This window comes from Jaculus jaculus, chromosome 11 (genome assembly GCF_020740685.1).
Source record: "Jaculus jaculus isolate mJacJac1 chromosome 11, mJacJac1.mat.Y.cur, whole genome shotgun sequence".
NCBI lineage: Eukaryota > Metazoa > Chordata > Mammalia > Rodentia > Dipodidae > Jaculus > Jaculus jaculus.
The window spans coordinates 112,575,405-112,593,541 of record NC_059112.1 but is presented as its reverse complement, the minus strand read 5'-3'; the positions used below and the strand labels follow the sequence as shown (position 1 = coordinate 112,593,541).

At 44.9% G+C, this 18,137-nt stretch overlaps 1 protein-coding gene across 3 annotated transcripts in view; it reads left to right on the top strand.

Moving 5' to 3' along the window:
* The window catches only part of Rab11fip3 (RAB11 family interacting protein 3), a 77,497-nt gene that overhangs the window by 44,362 nt on the left and 14,998 nt on the right, over positions 1-18,137 (top strand). Inside the window, exons 4-7 of one of the 3 annotated variants that reach the window (XM_045161571.1) lie at positions 4,350-4,561; positions 8,399-8,548; positions 11,420-11,554; positions 15,361-15,396. In XM_045161571.1, the coding sequence (XP_045017506.1) occupies positions 4,350-4,561; positions 8,399-8,548; positions 11,420-11,554; positions 15,361-15,396 (533 nt within the window). The remainder of the gene's footprint in view (positions 1-4,349; positions 4,562-8,398; positions 8,549-11,419; positions 11,555-15,360; positions 15,397-18,137) is intronic. The other 2 variants (XM_045161573.1, XM_045161572.1) reach the window with 2 other exon arrangements.

Here is an 18,137-nt window from a genome sequence, read left to right as displayed (position 1 = left end):
TACCTGGGGACAAAGGGCATCTTTCTCCTGCTAGAATTGCAATTTTTCTGAAATCCTATTTGCAAATTGTTAACCTCAGAATCTTCTGAGCCTAAAACATGGGAGAATTTTCCTAACTTGCAACGTTATCATAACAAAAATTGCAATTGGGCCAAATGTGATGGCACTTAGAAGGCAGAGAGGTAGGAGGGTCACTAGGAGTTTGAGACCAGTTGGGGACTACAGAGTAAGTTCCAGGTCAGCATTAGCTAGAGTGAAATGCTTCCTCAGAAAAACAAACAGGGCTGGAGATGGCTTAGCAGTCAAGGTGCTTGCCTGCAGAACCAAATGACCCAGGTTCAATTCCCCAGATCCACTAAGCCAGGCATACAAGGTGGCACAAACATCTGGAGCTTTTTTTGCAGGGCTAGAAGCCTTGGTACTCCCATTTTCTCTCTCTGCTTCTTTCTTCTCTCTCTCCCTTAAATATAAAAAATATTTAAACAAACAAACAATTGAAATTATAAGGGTTGGGTATGGCTCCACATATCTCTAACCCAGTAGTCTGAGATAGGAGAATTGTAGTAAGTTCAAGGCTAGCCTGAAACTACAAAATGACTTCCAGATTAACCTAGGCTGTGCAAAACCCTACCTGAAAAAAATAATAAATTATGAATAGAAAATGTCCTCTTCAATCATTTTTAAGTTCATTACTGTCATATATAAATGTGACTGGCTGCCATGTATGGTCCCTATGTTAGGTGCTGGGTTAGAAGACATTCACCCATCAGCATTTGGCCAGATGATTTTTTCTTTTTCAAGGTAGGGTTTTGCTCTAGCCCAGAGTAACCTGGAATTCACTATGTAGTCTCAGGGTAGCCTTGAACTCACTATGATCCGCCTACCTCTGCCTCCCAAGTACTGGGATTAAAGGCATGCACCACCATGCCCGACTGGCCAGATGATTTGACTAGAGAGAACATGTGAGGTTAGACCTGGACTTCACATTTTAAAACAATAGCCTAAACATTCAAAATGGCTATCAGTGGTGATATTTTCATTTTAAAAAAAAACTTTCTTTTTTATTTTTTAATTTTTTTATTATTTATTTTTATTGACAACTTCCATAATTGTAAACAATATCCCATGGTAACTCCCTCTCTCCCTCCCCCCGCTTTCCCCTTTGAAACTACACTCTCCATCATATCCCCTCCCCCTCTCAATCAGTCTCTTTTATCTTGATGTCATGATCTTTTCTTCCTATTATAATGGTCCTATGTAAGTAGTGTCAGGCACTGTGAGAACATGGATATCCAGGCCATTTTGTATCTGGAGGAGCATGTTGTAAGGAGTTCTACCCTTCCTTTGTCTCTTACATTCTTTCCACTACCTCCTCCCCAGTGGACCCTTTTTTTTGAGACTGGGTCTCCCTTTGTGGGAATCCAGTCAAATTATAGGGTGGTTGATTTTCCCCATAACAGATGTGCCACTATTGCACCTGTTGGCTCATTGGGCCAACAACTTACTGGAAGGTATCTCATCCCTGGCACTGAAAATTTTCTAGTAATAATCTATGGCTCTTGTGTGTTGCATTGTCCAAAAAAGTAGGTTTCCATGTGGGTTATTTGTATCCTCTTAGATTTTGATTAGCTCTCCCTAAAAAGGCACTTTCTTGCCAGACTTGGTGGTGCATGCCTTTAATCCCAGCCCTTTGGAGGCAGAGGTAGGAGGAGGATAGCTGTGAGTTCGAGGCCAGCCTGGGACTACAGAGAAGTTCAGGGCAGTTTGGGCTGGAGGAGATACTACTTCAAAATCAATGCTACCACCACCAAAGAGACACATTATTTCTTCAGTTTTTAAAAGTTTTTATTAGCATTTTCCATGATTATAAAAAAATATCCCACAGAAATTCCCTCCCTCCCCCCACTTTACTTTTTCATTTTTTAAAGTTTTCCTGTTTAAAAATATTTTGTTTGTTTATTTATTTTTTTATTTGAGAGTGACAGAGAAAGAGAGAGAATGGGTGCATCATGGCCTCAAAGCACTGCAAACAAACTCCAGATACATGTGCCACCTTGTATGTCTGGCTTATATGGGTACTGGGGAAAACCCAGGTCCTTAGGCTTCACAGGCAAGCACTTAACCACTAAGTCATCTCTCCAGCCCCAAAGAGACACATTTTTTTAAAGTATTTTATTTATTTATTTATTTGAGAGAGAAAGAGGCAGAGAGAATGGACACCTCAGGGCTTCTAGCCACTGCAAATCAACTCCAGATGCATGTGCCACCTTGTGCATCTGGCTTACATTGGTCCCGGGAAATTGATCCAGGGTCCTTAGGTTTTGCAGGCAAACACCTTAGCTGCTAAGCCATTTCCCCACCCCTAAAGGTTTGTTTTTTTTTTTTAAAAATTTTTATTTATTTATTTATATGAGAAAGAGAAAGAGGCAGAGAGAAAGACAGAGAGAGGGAGGGAGAGAGAGAGAGAATATGGGCACAACAGGGCTTCCAGCCACTGCTGCAAATGAATTCCAGATGCATGCGCCCCCTTGTGCTTCTTGCTTACGTGGGTCCTGGAGAATCAAACCGGGATCCTTCAGCTTTGCAGGCAAATGCCTTAACTCTTAACTGCTAAGCCATCTTTCCAGCCCCAGGGTTGTTTTTTTTTTAATATTTTATTTATTTATGTGAGAGAGTGAAAGAGGCAGCGAGAGAGAGAGAAGAGACACATTCTTAAGATTGTTGCATGGTAGCTCCTTGGCTGTAAATAATCCCATACTGAAAGCCACAAAAGAAGTAGTTCTGATTGGAGTAGCTATCATTCTGGACTGAGAGAAAGAGTATGTGGTTATGGGTATGCCAGGGCCTTCTGTCACTGCAGACAAACTCCAGACACATGCACTGCTTTGTCTATCTCACTTTACATAGGTACTGGAGAATCAAACCCTGGCAGTTAGGCTTTGCAAGCAAGTGTCTTTAACTGCTGAGCCATCTCTTCAGCTACTCTACTGGTCTACTGGTTGTTGTTTTTTTTTGTTTGTTTGTTTTGTTTTGGTTTTTCAAGGTAGGGTCTCACTATCCAGGCTGACCTGGAATTAACTCTGTAGTCTCAGGGTAGCCTTGAACTCATGGTGATCCTCCTACCTCTGCCTCCCCAGTGCTGGGATTAAAGGCATGCACCACCATGCTCAGCTCTACTTTTGATATATATTTAAACTTTATTTATTTATTTATTAGAGAGAGAGAGAGAGAGTAGGGTAGAGAGGGAGAAAGAGAATGGATGTGCCAGGGCCTCCAGCCACTGCAAACAAACTCCAGACACATGTGACCCCTTGTGCATCTGGCTTACGTGGGTCCTGGAGAATTGAACTGGAATCCTTTGGCTTTGCAGGCAAATGCCTTAACTGCTAAGCCATCTCTCCAGCCCTTTTTTATATTTTTATTTAATTAATTTATTTATTTGACAGAGAAAGAGGGAGAGGAGAAAGAGAGAACAAGTGCACCAGGGTCTCCAGCCACTGCACACGAATTACAGACGTGTGCGCCCCCTTGTGTATCTGACTAACATATGTCCTTGGGAATCAAACCTGGGTCCTTTGGCTTGGCAGGCAAACACCTTAACCACTAAGCCATCCCTCCAGCCCCACTTTTTGTGTTTTTTGTTTTTTTGTTTTTTCAAGGTAGGGTCTTACTCTAGCTCAGGCTGACCTGGAATTCACTGTGTAGTCTCAGGGTGGCCTCGAACTCATGGCAGTTCTCCTATCTCTGCCTCCTGAGTGCTAGGATTAAAGACGTGCACCACCACGCCCAGCTAGCCCCACTTTTGATATTTGAGAGAGTCTTTCTTTAGCCCTGAATTTATAATCTGGCTGATGTTGAATTTATAATCTTCCTGCTTCAGCTTCCTGAGTGCTGGGAGCATTTTTCATTTTAAATAAGAGACTGGGAGCACAGCTTAGTGGTACAACATGTATAGCATCTGAGAGGTCCTGGGATCAGTCTGCAGTGCATACTCACACCAGGTGATGTCCTGTTTTGTAAATGAATGTCTCTGTTTAGAGATGTGATTTTTTTTTAATGAGAATGAGAGAGAATTGGCATGCTAGGGCCTCCAGCCACTGCAATTGAACTCCAGACACAAGCGTCCCCTTGTGCAAATGTGTGACCTTGTGTGCTTGCACCACTGTACATCTGGCTTATGTGGGACCTGGAGAGTCAAACATGAGTCCTTAGGCTTCACAGGCAAGAACCTTAATTGCTAAGCCATCTTTCTCCAGCACTAAGGATGCGATTTTTGCTAGAGCCGTGTCCTGTGCACTGTGGTCTTCTTAGCTATCTGTGCTAACTGTTGATGTTCTCTCCTCTCCCAGGCCAATGAAGTGACAGACAGCGCATACATGGGCTCTGAGAGCACATACAGTGAGTGTGAGACCTTCACTGATGAAGATACCAGCACCCTTGTGCACCCTGAGCTGCAGCCTGAAGGAGACGCTGATAGTGCGGGTGGTTCAGCTGTGCCCTCAGAGTGCCTCGACACCATGGAGGAGTCTGACCATGGCACACTGCTGCTGGTGCCTAGCAGGTGTGTACCTGTGCCCTCCTCCAGTGGATTCCCTGGAGCATCCTGTCTGTGGTAGTGAGAGGGTTCTGGGCCATGGCTTCTTGTTACTGCCTCTTCTCTGGTGGCCCTGGTACAGCTGCACCTGCCTATGTGGTCTCATATTAGCTGATATTCCCTCTAGGATATGTGTGCTTCTTCTTACCGAACAACTTGGTTTTAATGTTCCACAATATCTGACTGTGGACAGAAGAGAAGGTACAAGGATAGACTAATTCAGTCTTCTGGGATTTGTTAGCAGAATTTTTTTTTTTTCCTGAGGTGGGGTCTCGCTTTAGTCCAGGCTGACCTAGAATTCACTATGTAGTTTTAGGGTAGCCTTGATTCTAGGCAATCCCTACCTCTGCCTCCTGAGTGCTGGGATTAAAGGTGTGTGCCACCATGTCCAGCTTCTTTTCTTTTCTTTCTTTCTTTCTTTCTTTTTTTTTTTTTTGAGAGAGAGTCTTATGTATCCCAGACTGGCCTTGAACTGCTATGATGTTGCTGAGGATGGTCTAGTACTTTTTTAAAATATTTTTTTTAGATTTATTTTTATTTATTTATTTATTAGAGACAGAGAGAGGTGTGTGAGGGAGAGAGAGGGAGAGCAGGAATGGGCACGCCAGACAGTTTTGGGCCTCACTTCATGCTTCCCTGGAAGTCAGTGTGTTTGGAAGACTTATAAGTGTTTTTATTTTATTTTATTTCTATCCATTCTTTCTTAGTTCCTCAGTTTTTTTGCTTTTTACTTGTCAACACACCTACAAGTATTTAAGTTCTGTGGCATAAGTGTACAACAGCTGGTTTTTCAACCTGACCACCCCATGGACTTGAATCTGGACTTTCCATAGCAGCAAGTCCTGCCAGGTTCTACCTTTTACATGAGTGTGATCGCTTATACAGACTTATTATGTCTTTTGGCACCTGGCTTTTTTCACTTAATATGTGGTTATAAGATTTCTTCCTTCTTTTTTTTTTCTTTTTGCATTTGTATGTGAGTGTATGTGTGTTGTGTGTGGACACATGTATGTGCAGGTATGCATGCTTATGTGTTCACTGCGCTACATGTGGAGTCTAGATGTCAGTATCAGGTGTCTGCTCAGTTGCTCTCTGCTTATTGAGTCAGGGCCTGTCACTGCACCCAGAGCTCACTGAGCTTATCTGTCTAGCTGGTTTGTCCTGAGGGTTTGAGGGTTCCGTGTTCTGTCTCCTGAGCACTGGGATCATAGGTGCACACTGCCACACCCAAAATTTATGTGGGTGCTAGGGATCTGGACTCAGGTCTTCAGTGTTTGTATGGCAAATGGCTGACTTATTTCCTTGGACCTTGTTCCTACTTTTGGAATTGGAATTCACTATGTAGTCTCAGGGTGGCCTCAAACTGATGGTGATCCTGGCATTAAAGGCATGTGCCACCACACCCAGCATCATTTAATTACTTTTAGAGTATTCTGTTGTGTGAATGTGCTACAACTTTCTAATTTATCCTAATGTTATTGGGCGTATAAGTAGCTTACAGTGTTTGGCCTTGAGAATACAATAGCTGTAGGTGATGCATGATTCTGGATGGCTTGGTGTGCCCCTGGGAGTTGGGCAGTGGCTCAGTGGGAGCACATACCTTTAAAGCCCCTCAGCTCCTATAGTCTCAGATACTTTGCGGATGGTTGTCGTGGCTTTGTTACTGCTAGCAGTCTGCATTGCTCCTCTGCTTCAAGCACTTCCTAGTCTGCTCACAGATTTTTCCACTCTGTGGTGGGTTTATAACACTGGTGCTTTGTGAAGTGCCTGCCCATTTGTTTATTGCAAGGGTCTGCAGACTTGAAAGTTGCATAAGTAAGCTAGGCATGATAGTGCACACCTTTAATCTCAGTACTCAGAAGGCAGGTAGGAGGATTGCTGCTTCAGGCCAGCCTGGGCTACAGAGTGAGCTCCAGCTCATCCTGGGCTAGAGTTTTTTTGTTTTTTTTTCGAGGTAGGGTCTCACTCTAGCCCAGGCTGATCTGGAACTCACTGTGGAGTCTCTCAGGGTGGCCTCAAACTCGCAGCAATCCTCCTACCTCTGCCTCCCGAGTGCTGGGATTAAAGGCGTTTGCCACCATGCCCAGCTCCAATTTTATTTCTGTGTGCTTACATTTGGCTTTACATGGATATTGAGAATTTGTACCCAGGCTGGCAGGCTTTGCAAGCAAGTACCTTTAACCACAGAGCTATCTCTTCAGTCCAGAAACATAAATTTTGAGAAGCTTAAGTTAACACGACCTGGTTATACCTTAAGATGATGTTACCCCATTTATATGAACTTGGTGAAGGATGTGTGTTTGGGGTGTAACTGTGGGACATTGGTTCTACATTATAAACCAAGTGGTCTGGGTCTCTTGGTCTCTAGACAGTAATGTATGGCCTTTGCTGCTTCTGTCATATGTGAGTGGGTAGAGGGAAAGGAAATGGCCTGAAGGCCTTCATCCTTTTTCTTTTCTTTTTTTTTTTAAGTAAAAAAATAAATTTATTCATGAGGGCCTAACACGAGGAACTTATGTATTCCTGTGCCCACCAACTACATTGGCACTGTTAACAAATACATTTTCCAGCTGGTGCTGTATTTGATGAGGTGGCTCACTCACAAATGAACCAGCCTGGTGGCTAGGAACGAGCCTACACTGAGACTGGACTAAGTGGTTCTCATTCTGTTATGCCTTTCCTTTTCCAAGGAAGTGGCTTAGTGGCCAATTGCCTCCCACTAGGTCAATCCAGGCCACCTGGGTTCCCCAGAAAACTCCTCATTGAGGTGATCCAAACAACGAGGTGTCCATAGTATGATGAGAGAGGGATGGAATGAAGAGAGCACACTTCATCCTTTTTCTGACAAAGGATCTTGTCTTCGTGGGCTCTGTGGGACAAGTTCTTCCTAGTGGTCCCTCCTCCCCTTCTTGAGGAAATTCTCACAGGGTCTGGCTATGTTGATTAAATAAGACCTGGTGTTAAGAAATAAAAAAGAGTCTAATGCAATCGTTTATTCCTGTCATTGAAAGATGAGGGATGACTGTACATAGGGCTAGAGCAAGTCCCTACCTCAGGGGAGGGAGAAAAAAAAAGCAAGCCAGGTGTGGTGGCACATGGCTTTGATCTCAGCTCTCCGGAGGCAGGATCACCTTGAATTTGAGACCAACCTGGGACTACAGTGTCAGGTCAGCCTGGGTTTGAGTGAGATCCTACCTCAAAACAAAAACAACAACAACAAAATTATTAATTAGGGCTGGAGAAAAGTGGTTAAAGGTGCTCGATTGTAAAGCCCCAGTACCCATGTAAAACCAGATACACAAAAGCACAAGTGATTCATGGATCCAAAGTTCATTTGCAGTGGCTGGAGGCCCTGGTGCACCCCCCCAAAAAAAATGTGTCCTTAAGTGTGGGGATCACTATGATAGCACATAGTGCTTCACTTTGACTGTGTGCTGTGTGTCTCACCATTAGGTGCTGGGGACTTGTCATGTGTGAAAGTTTTATGCATGTCATACTAGAAGTTGGAGTCTTTTTTTTTTTTTTTTTTTTTTGATTTTCAAGGGAGGGTCTCCCTCTAGCCCAGGCTGACTTGGAATTCACTATGTAGTCTCACGGTGGCCTCGAACTCACAGTGATCCTCCTACCTCTGCTTCCTGAATACTGAGATTAGAGGCATGTTCCACCATGCCGGGCTTCCTTTCCTTTTGTGTGTGGCTGTGTGACTCCTTGGGCAGTGGAACTTAGGTCTTTGGTTTTTGATACTGCACATCTCATCAGTTGCCTGGTGGCTCTGAGTCAGAGTTGCTTCTATCTGTCTTGCAGATCCCACCCCCGCAGCCAAGCTGTCGTCATGGTGATTGGTGGTGAGGAGCATTTCGAGGACTACGGTGAGGGCAGCGAGGCGGAGCTGTCCCCAGAGACTCTCTGTAATGGGGAGCTGGACTGCAGTGACCCAGCTTTTCTCACCCCCAGGTGATGCCCTGCATTATGCATGGTTCTCTCCCTCTCCATACTTAGTTATTGGGAAGCTTCTCTGTTGGGATCATGCTGGTAAGAGGAAACTTGCTTCCTCTGATGCCATGTAGGTAAACACACCACACTGAGGAGTTTTAAGTTTATCCTGGGATGAGAACCAGCTGCAGTTCCTCTTGTCCAGTCATATGACCAGAAAACCGCAGACCTCTAAGGTCTCTGCCAAGCTTCTTAGTTACTGGTCTTTAGCTCCTGGTCACCGATCAGTTAGTGGCCCGTGACTGCCTTTGAGAAAGGCTGTAGAACCATAAGACTATGGATTTATGTCCTGACATCCCCAAACCCTGAAATAAATAGTAAATAAATAAATAGTACTGTGATATTTAGTGGGCAAGACACTTGCTTTCTCATAAGCTGTTGCTAAGGAGATCACAATGGATTCAGCATGAACTTGGTTTGTATGCACACTGAAGAAAAACCTGGTTCTCTGTGTCTGAGGGTCTAGGGAGCCCCTCCTGAGTGTTTAGCCTGAGAATATCTCTGGCTTTCACAGGGCCAGGGCCTGTCTGGATGTCCAGGCTATGTTGGATTCTATCTCTTGTTTCTAGGTTCCAGAATTTCTACATTTCGTCCAGCAACCTCGAGGGTCTTCCCTTGAAAGTTTATTGGTGCAGCTCAGACCTGTGTAGTTTGTGCTAGAAGGGCTGGTTTGTGAGCCAAAGCGGGGCTCCTTCTGCTTGTGTGTCACCCCAAAACTACCATCAGCTGTGGTATGGGCACTGTGAGGGCTTTGTGGGTGCTCGGAGCTCCTAGGACGTGTCCCAGGGGACTGAAGGTTTGATGAAGTGGGCTTATAAATTTGGCATTTGTGTACCCATGTCTGTCCTGCTATGGCAGTCTCTCCTATCTGATGTTTTCAGTCTAAAGTGTACCTTCCATGCTACATTTTTTGCTGTCTTTTCTACCTTTCTTTCTTTAAGTTGAACTTCCAAATTAGTTTTTAGTAGCCTATTGGTTCTACTGCTTGAGAGATGAGGCCACCTTCTTGACCTCAGCTTCTAGGGGCAAATACCTCACCACCCGCCAGCATCCCAAGAACCTGTTGAGGAGAAATGGCAAGAGATCAGCTAGCATCCTCAGAGTGTGGACAGATAGATTCCTTTAACACAGGCCTCAACAATTACTACAAAGCTACTGACATAGCCTTCCCTTCCTCTCCTCCCTTTCTCAGTTTTATTTTTATTTTTATTTTTATTTTTATTTATTTATTTGAGAGAGAATGAGCACACCAAGGTCTCCAGCCACTGCAAATAAATGAATAGATAAATAAATATAACTCCAGATAAGCTAGGCATGGTATCACACGCCTTTAATCCCAGCAGAGGTAGGTGGATCCCTGTGAGTTTGAGGATACCCTGAATCTACATAGTGAATTCCAGGTTAGCCTTGGCTATAGTGAGACCCTACCTTGAAAAACAAAAACAAAAACAAAAACTCCAGATGCATGCGCCACCTTGTGCATCTGGTTTATGTGGGTCCTGGGGAATCCAACCTGGGTCCTTTGCCTTTGTAGGCAAGTGCTTTAACCACTAAGCCATCTCTCTAGCCCTTTCTCAGAATATTTTATTTGGTTTTCCAAGGTAGGGTCTCACTCTAGCCCAGGCAGACCTGGAATTCACCATGTAGTCTCAGGATGGCCTTGAACTCATGGTAATCCTCCTCCTCTGCATCCTGAGTGCTGGGACTTAAGGGGTACACCACCATGCCTGTCCTTTCTCAGTTTTTTAAGACAGAGTTTTGCTGTATAGCCCTGGCTGCCATTGAACTCACTGTATGGTACAGGCTGGCCTGTAGTGAACTCTAGGTGGTCTTTCTGTTTCAGCCTCCTGAGTGCTGGTATTATAAGCTATGTGACACCACATTTACCTTTACATATAGTTTTCATATTGATGAGTTCTAGAACATTTATTAAAATAGTGCAGCAGATAACTTGGATATAGTTGTGCATACCTGTCATCCTAGCACTCAGGGGGCTGAAGCAGGAGGATGATGAGTTCCAGGTCACCCTGGACTGCACAGTGAGACTCTATATCAAAAACAGACAGACATAGGCTGGAGAGATAGCTTAGTGGTTAAGGCATTTGCCTGCAAAGCCAAAGGATCCCAGTTCGATTCTCCAGGACCTACATAAGCAAGATGCACAAAGGGGCGCATGCATCTGGAGTTCGTTTACAGTGGCTGAAGACCCTGGTGTGCCCATTCTCTCCCTCTCTCTCGTTGCTTCTTTCTCTGTATTAAATAAATAAATAAAATATATTTAGAAAAAAAGACCCCCCCCCCAAAAAAAAAGCCGGGGGTGGTGGCACACGCCTTTAATCCCAGCACTCAGGACACAAAGGTAAGTGGATCATTGTGAGTTTGAAGCCACCCTGAGACTATATAGTGAATTCCAAGTTAGCCTGGGCTAGAGCGAGACCATACCTCAAAAAAAAAAAAAGCAAGAACAATAAGTGAATGCCTGCTGGAGACACACTTCACATGCTTTCTATAGGGGAGAAAGGCATATGCTCATTTACCTTTTGTCAGAAAGAGCTTTGTTAACACAAAGCAAGGCTTTCACTGAACTCCCTATTCCAGGCACTGTCCAGGGGGAAACCGTATTGCAGGATCCCGGCTGCTTGAGCAGGCTCCTTGGAGTGATATGAGGAAGGGCTCATGGCAGTCCAGAGGGAGCAGCCAGAGCCTTCCATATATTTTATTCTTTTCTCCTTGTTCTGTTCAGTGCTTTTTTGCATCCTTCTCAGCACACGTATCTGGTACAGATAGCCCAAAAGGCCCTTCCCTTTCCTGACTAATGCTCTGTCTCTCTAGCTCTGACCCACTTGCCACAAAGCTGTGCAGCATCCTCACTGATGAGGCCTTTGAGTTTTACTGTAGCCAGTGCCACAAACAAATCAACCGCCTTGAGGATCTTTCTGCCCGCCTGACCGATCTTGAGATGAATAGGTAAAACAAAGAGCCCAGCCTTGCTGTGTGTTCCCAAGGTGAGGGAGAGTCATGCTGCAGTGGCCCAGCAGCTGGGTCTTCCCAAGGCATCCCTGTCCTAATCTTCAGACAGGCAGAGCACCCACACGGCGGGACCTTTTCTGAAGTCCATCCCCTTCCTGCATGCCCACCACTGTGCTTGCTGCCTGTGTCCCTCTCCTCTGTGCATGTGGCAGCCTTATTGGCTGCTTTCTGTCCCTGCAGGAGGAAATGATCCAGCATGTGAAAGATTTTGCATTTTGGTAAATGATTTCTCTAACTTGGTCATGGGAAGCAGAACTGGGGAATTTAAAGATGGGTCTTTGAAACAGACTTGTAAACAAATAGCTTTCTGAAATGCCAGGTTAGTCAGGCTTGTGTGTACTCTGAGGGCCCTCTGATGGAGTTGCAGACAAGAAATCTCTCAAACTAAACTATCTTTGAACTGCTTTACAGGATGAAAACTCCAGTCAGAGAGTCACACAGCCCAGAGGGGCACTTTTCTTTTATTAGGAATAGTACATCTTCATTTTTAAGGGTCTAGATGAAGGTTCAAATAGCAGTGGCTAATTAAGGAACTTAAAGTGAGTACATCTTAGGGAAGGCCTATCTATTTATTTTCAAGGTTGTAGACAAAACATAGGTAACAAATTAGCGAATTTAAAAAGTGTACACCTGGGGACTGTTTCTAAAAGCTAGTCATCAAAGGCTCTAATACTCGAAAGAGAGTGTGGACTTATCCTGTCTAAAGAGAAGACAGGGAGTAGTTAAAATTAGGCTTGCCAATCCTGTGTGCCAGAGAAGCAGAAAAATTGTGGCCAACATATCAATCTTGTTAACCAAGACAGAACAGCAGAGCATATATGAAGATAGTATATATAAGATTGATGAAATGTACCTATTGCTGGGTATTGGCACCATGCCAGCAAGGCAGATGAGAGGTGGGTTAAAAGTTTAACTTTGAATCCCAGCAGCCTTCAGCTCTGTAAGAGGGTCCTCTGTCCAGCTGCAGAGGAACCTGGGGCTGCTGCCCTGCTGTTAGATGTCATGCATGCTGCCACCAGCCACTCTTCATTGTTTGTCTCACCTAGATGGTGTTCTCGGCTCCCTGTGTCCTGTGGCCAATCCAGCTCAGTCATATTCCAAGTGGCTCCTTTTGTCAGCTCCTCACAACTTCACACTCTCTTAGGGAACCTATTTGGGTTGTTTGCTACTAATGACATGGCTCAGGCATCTTGTTGGCTTAGTGAGTCAGAGGGGCAAGATTCTGGGTGAGCATCTTTGAGGAGGGTCTGAGAAGATATGGACCACATCTGGAGCTTCCCACAACAGCTACTGCAGAACAGAGTAGGCAAGTGACCATGTAGACTCCAGTTGAGCAGAAGTACCTGTGGGCTCCAGAGAGGCAGTATAAGTCAGCTTCCTGGAGGTATTTTGGTCTGGTGGCAGAAAGGCAGGTCATTCTGGTGGTGTTTTGTGCTTGGAGGTTGACTACAGGTGTCCCCTTTCCAAGGAACCTGCCTTTCATCTGATTTGCCTTTGTAGTAGTTCAATTAGGCTGGACCCATACCTGCTGTCCTGTTCTAGCTCTAGTCCCAAAGCACTCAACTTGTTAGCTCTTTTTCTCATGTTGTGAAAAGCATCACACAGCATAAGGCCTTCAGCCAACATCCAGGAAGGTAAAGAGGATCTTGAATACTTAGGATTCTGGTAGAGTCCTGGTAACAATGACAGAAGCCAGAAGCACTCTTTGGGCGCATGGTACCTTGAATAAATCTGGTTCTAGTGATTCCAAAGACCCACTGGCATCCATTGCAGGGGACATGAGTTTTCATTTGTCATGTGTTCAGGTGGGCATGTAGTACCCTGGAGGTAACTTTGCTGGGCTGTGTATTCCTTCTACTGGTGAACCATTCTTCTGAGTGAGTTTGAGTACAGGTATGAAAGGAGACACATGTCTCTCACTCTTGATATGGAAGTGGTCTTTTCCCACGTTGAGAACCTGTCTGGAAGGTAGTGGTAGTCACTCTGACTAGGCTTTGTGGAGACCTTTTCCTTAAGAGGCCTTACCCCAGGGGTGTGGAGAGACTGAAAGCTGGAAGGTGCCCCCTGGTGGAGAGCTGAATTATGTCTCCTGGCCTGCATAGATAGATAGCCTTAGTGTATATATAAGCTGTGCAGTCTTAAAGGGATTTAGTCCAGACCATTTCCAGAAGTTTTATGTTCCATGTGTTATCTGTCCAGTGATCTACAGGAAACCTGAAAAGTTGCTGTGTTTTTTTAGGTACCTGACATTCTCAGTAGAATAATCCACATCATAGAAACTGAGTAGTCTGCTCTATCCAGAGGCATGTTTTCAAAGTATAAACTGCCACAGGACTGCTGGTCCACAGGTTGATAGGTAGATGGGACGGTCTGTTCTGTCCTATTGTTCAGAGAGTATCCACAATCTTAGGATGGAAACATGTGTACTAAAGTACACTGTGCTGGTCAGGCTCCAGTTAGAAGGAGCTATACAGGGGCTGCATGGGGATGAAGCCATGAGGTTTTGGAGCACAAGGCATCAGCTAGTGTAGTGATGTGCACTCTGAGCAGTTGCAAATAGCAGCCACCTCCCTGCTACCCAAGGGGTCCATACCCTCTACAGAGGCACTGCCCATGCAGGGCAAGGTCTGTGCCTTGAAGCAGCCAGCACACTGTGGAAATTAGGTGCTGTGCCGTCAAGACTTGTCTCTATCTTCTATAACTTGCTAGAAAGTCATCCTCCAGCTTTCAGGAAAGCTGTTCACTTGGAGGATGGTCTCCACAAAGCAGAGGAACTTCTCTACAACATTGTCTGAGGGAGTGCCAGGGAAAGCTGCTGACTCCAGTGCTACTGGGTAGTGGGCACCAGAGGAGCTGGCCAAGGAGGCACATGACTGAAGGACTGCCTAAAAATCCATGGAAACCCCCATCTCTCTCCGGGGCCATCTACTGGAGGACTATAACATCAAAAATGGAAAAATGTGCCCCTGGAGGCAGTGTATTTTCCCAGAGCTAGTGTAAAGTTAAAGGTGGTGATGGGATGATTGGTGTAGCATGCCCCTCTCCAGATTAATTTCTCTGCCTTGCCCTTGAAAGAGGATAAGGATGCTGCAAATGGAGGCACTGGTTCTCATATCTGAACACTGTGGGCCCACAGTTCCAACAGGGAGGTCATGCTCTGATGGGCTTCAAAGTCAAGAGAAAAGGTGCATTTGGCCCCACCTACCAGTGGGGATGGCTGAAGCGGATAGACAGTGTGGGATGACCATGTTTATTTCCCAGGGATGACATCAGGAGAGTTTCTGTTTCCCTGCCCCCACAAATTTGGAGTATGAAGTGTCAGGGCCCAGTAACATTAAAACCACGACAGGCTTTCTGGTCACAGGCAGACCTGTGACACTTTCACCAGAAACCCTGATGGACACCTAGCTAGGGGTAATGGTTTCAGAAGCATTAAGGACATGATGTTGGCAGATGATATGGACCAAATGTGGTGAGCTGGTGGGTGCAGGCATTGGGCTGGGCCATGTATTGCAATTTGGTTGGCTTTTGAGGGCTTAGAGGAGAGGAATAATGAAAGTTGGCACAGACCTAGACAAAGGGTCCTCTAACTTGTTGAGGGGTCATTTTGTGCATGGGACTTGCCTGGGGCAGGGGGCTGCATGCTTGTACCCCGCTATCTCCTAAGCCCAAGTTTCCTGTTTCCTCCTGTCCTTTGGTCTGCTCCCTGACATAATTTTCCTGTTTGTTTGGTTTTTGCACAGCCCAGCCAAGCGGCTTTCCAGCAGGAAGGTGGCAAGGTAGGCAAATCTTTGATCACTTATTGAAAATGTCCTTTCTGAAATATGTGGTAGTTTTAGTTTCTGAAAAATTTTAGAATATCCTATTGTAAGGTGTTAAAACTTGCAAAGTTTTTTAAAAATATATTTTATTTATTTATTTGAGACAGAGAAAGAGAGAGAAAGGGAGATAATGGGCATGCCAAGGCCTCCAGCCACTGCAACTGAACTCCAGATGCATGTAGTCCCTTGTGCATATGGTTTACATGGGTTCTGGGGAATTGAACTGAGGCCCTTGGCTTTGCAGGCAAATGCCTTAACCTCTAAACCATCTCTCCAGTCCCCAAAGGTTTTTTTTTTTGTTTGTTTGTTTGGTTGGTTTTTTTGGCTGAGTATAGTGGTACACGTCTTTAATCCCAGCACTTGGGAGGCAGAGATATGAGGATCACTATAAATTTGAGTCCAGTTTGAGGCTACAGAGTGAGTTCTAGGTCAGCCTGGGCTAGAGTGAGACCCTACCTCAAAACAAACAAATAAAAGGTTACTTTTTTGGGGGGGGGGTTTGAGGTAGGGTCTCACTCTAGCCCAGGCTGACCTGGAATTCACTATGGAGTCTCAGGGTGGCCTCGAACTCTCTGCAATCCTCCTACCTCTGCCTCCCGAGTGCTGGGATTAAAGGCGTGTGCCATGATGCCCAGCAAAAGGTTACTTTTTGTGGTTTGGGGTGGACAGGGACTTGAGAGGTGAGGTTATAGAAGGGCATTACAAGGGGTATGAGTTTGGACCTGGCTTTGGAACCAGGAAGTATCTGATGGAAGTTTCTGGAACTCCTCTTGCTCTTATACATGCCTTGTGAGGACTGGAAAGGACCCCAGCTCCCCAGTGTCTGACACAGAACACCCAGGGAAGGGTCAGCTCGTTAGGGTTGTGTCTATGTGGCCTCTTGCCAGCTTGTGTCCTTGCCAGCCCATTGGTTCCCAAGGGGAAGGGCTGAAATCCTAAAGACCAGCTTTTGTTTTTCTGTTTTGGTTGCTGTCTGTTAGCTTCCTTCTGTGAAAGGTGAGGTTCAGTGCTGGGATAGTCTGCATTCAGACTTCAAGATGCTGGCACTCTATTTAGAGCCAGCTGAGGTCTTTCCTCCCTGAGACATGCTCCTGTTGGAGTCAGTTACTGCCTCCATCATCCAAGTTGCTATCCTGCTTCTACCACCCAGACTTCAATTGAGACCACAAAGATTCTCCATGTTGTACCCTTTACATGGGATATCTTTTGGCTTCCCAGCTGTGGTCCTGGCTTGTCTCCCATACTCTATAAATTCCCTTGTTTTAGGGACTATGTCATTTAACCTCTTGTGTCTGTCTTCTTTCCCACTTCCCTCCCTCCCTCTCTCTCTCTCTCTCTCTCTCTATGTGTGTGTGTGTGTGTGTGTGTGTGTGTGTATGTATATATATATTTGCTGGGGGAGGCAGAGAAGGAGAGGGAGAAAAGAAAGAATGGGTGCACCAAGGCTTCTAGCCACTGCAAACAAACATTATATGCATGCACCATTTTGTGCATGTGGCTTTATGTGGGTACTGGGGAATTGAACTGGGGTTGTTAGGCTTGGCAAGCAACTAACTGCCTTCATGACTGGGCCATCTCTTCAGCTCTTTTTCTCATTTCTTAACTCATTTTGCCTTCCAATAGCTTCCTGAGAGAAGAGGTAAATCCCTAGGCTTGGCAGAGACTTTACATGTGTCCTTTGGTTGATTTGGGTTAAGGTTTTGAATGGTTTTCCTTATAAAGCCTGAGGGCATTGCTTACAGCCTCTGGTGTTAGGGCTGCTACTAACAGGGTTAACACATTCTGGGTTTCTTTTCTTATTTCTAGTTATTTATTTATTTTATTTACTTGAAAGAGAGTGAGAGCTACATAAATAGGTAGGCAGAGAGAGAAAAAAATGGGCATGCACTAGGGCCTCCAGCCACTGCAAATGACTCCAGATGTGTGCGCCCCCTTGTGCATCTGGCTTACAGGGTCCTGGGGAATCAAACTGGGATCCTTTGGCTTTGCAGGCAAGTGCCTTAGGTGCTAATCCATCTATCTCTCCAGGCCCTGGTTTTCGTTTCTTTATGACTGGAAGCTTTTAGAGGATTTTTTTTCAAACTTTTATTAACAACTTCTATGATTATAAAAAATACCCCATGATTTCTTTGCCTCTAAAGATCATAAATTTTAGGTGGTCCTAGTAGTGCAGGTCTAGCTACTCTGGAGGCTGAGACAGGCTAACCAAAAGTTCAAGGTCAGTATTGACAGCTTAGATTCTATCTCAAAGTGAAAAAAATAATATAAGCCAAGGTGGCACATTCCTTTAATCTCAACACTCAGGAGGCAAAGGTAGGAGAATTGCTGTGAGTTTGAGGCCACCCTGAGACTGCATAGTAAATTCCAGGTCAGCCTGGACTCTAGAGCAAGACGTTGCCTTGAAAAACAAAAAAAACATACAATAAAAAAGAATATAAGGACTGGGGTGTAGCTCAGTATCAGAGTGCTTGCTTAACATATGCAAGGCCATAAATTTAATCCCTAGTACATTAACAATAATAATAGTTTTTTTTTGTTTTGTTCAAGGTAGTCTCACTCTAGCCCAGTCTCACCTGGAATCTAGAGTTCACTATATAGTCTCAGGCTGGCCTTGAACTCATGGTTATCCTCCTACCTCTGCCTCCCAAGTGCTGGGATTAAAGGCGTGCATCACCACACCTGGAAAATTTCATAAATCT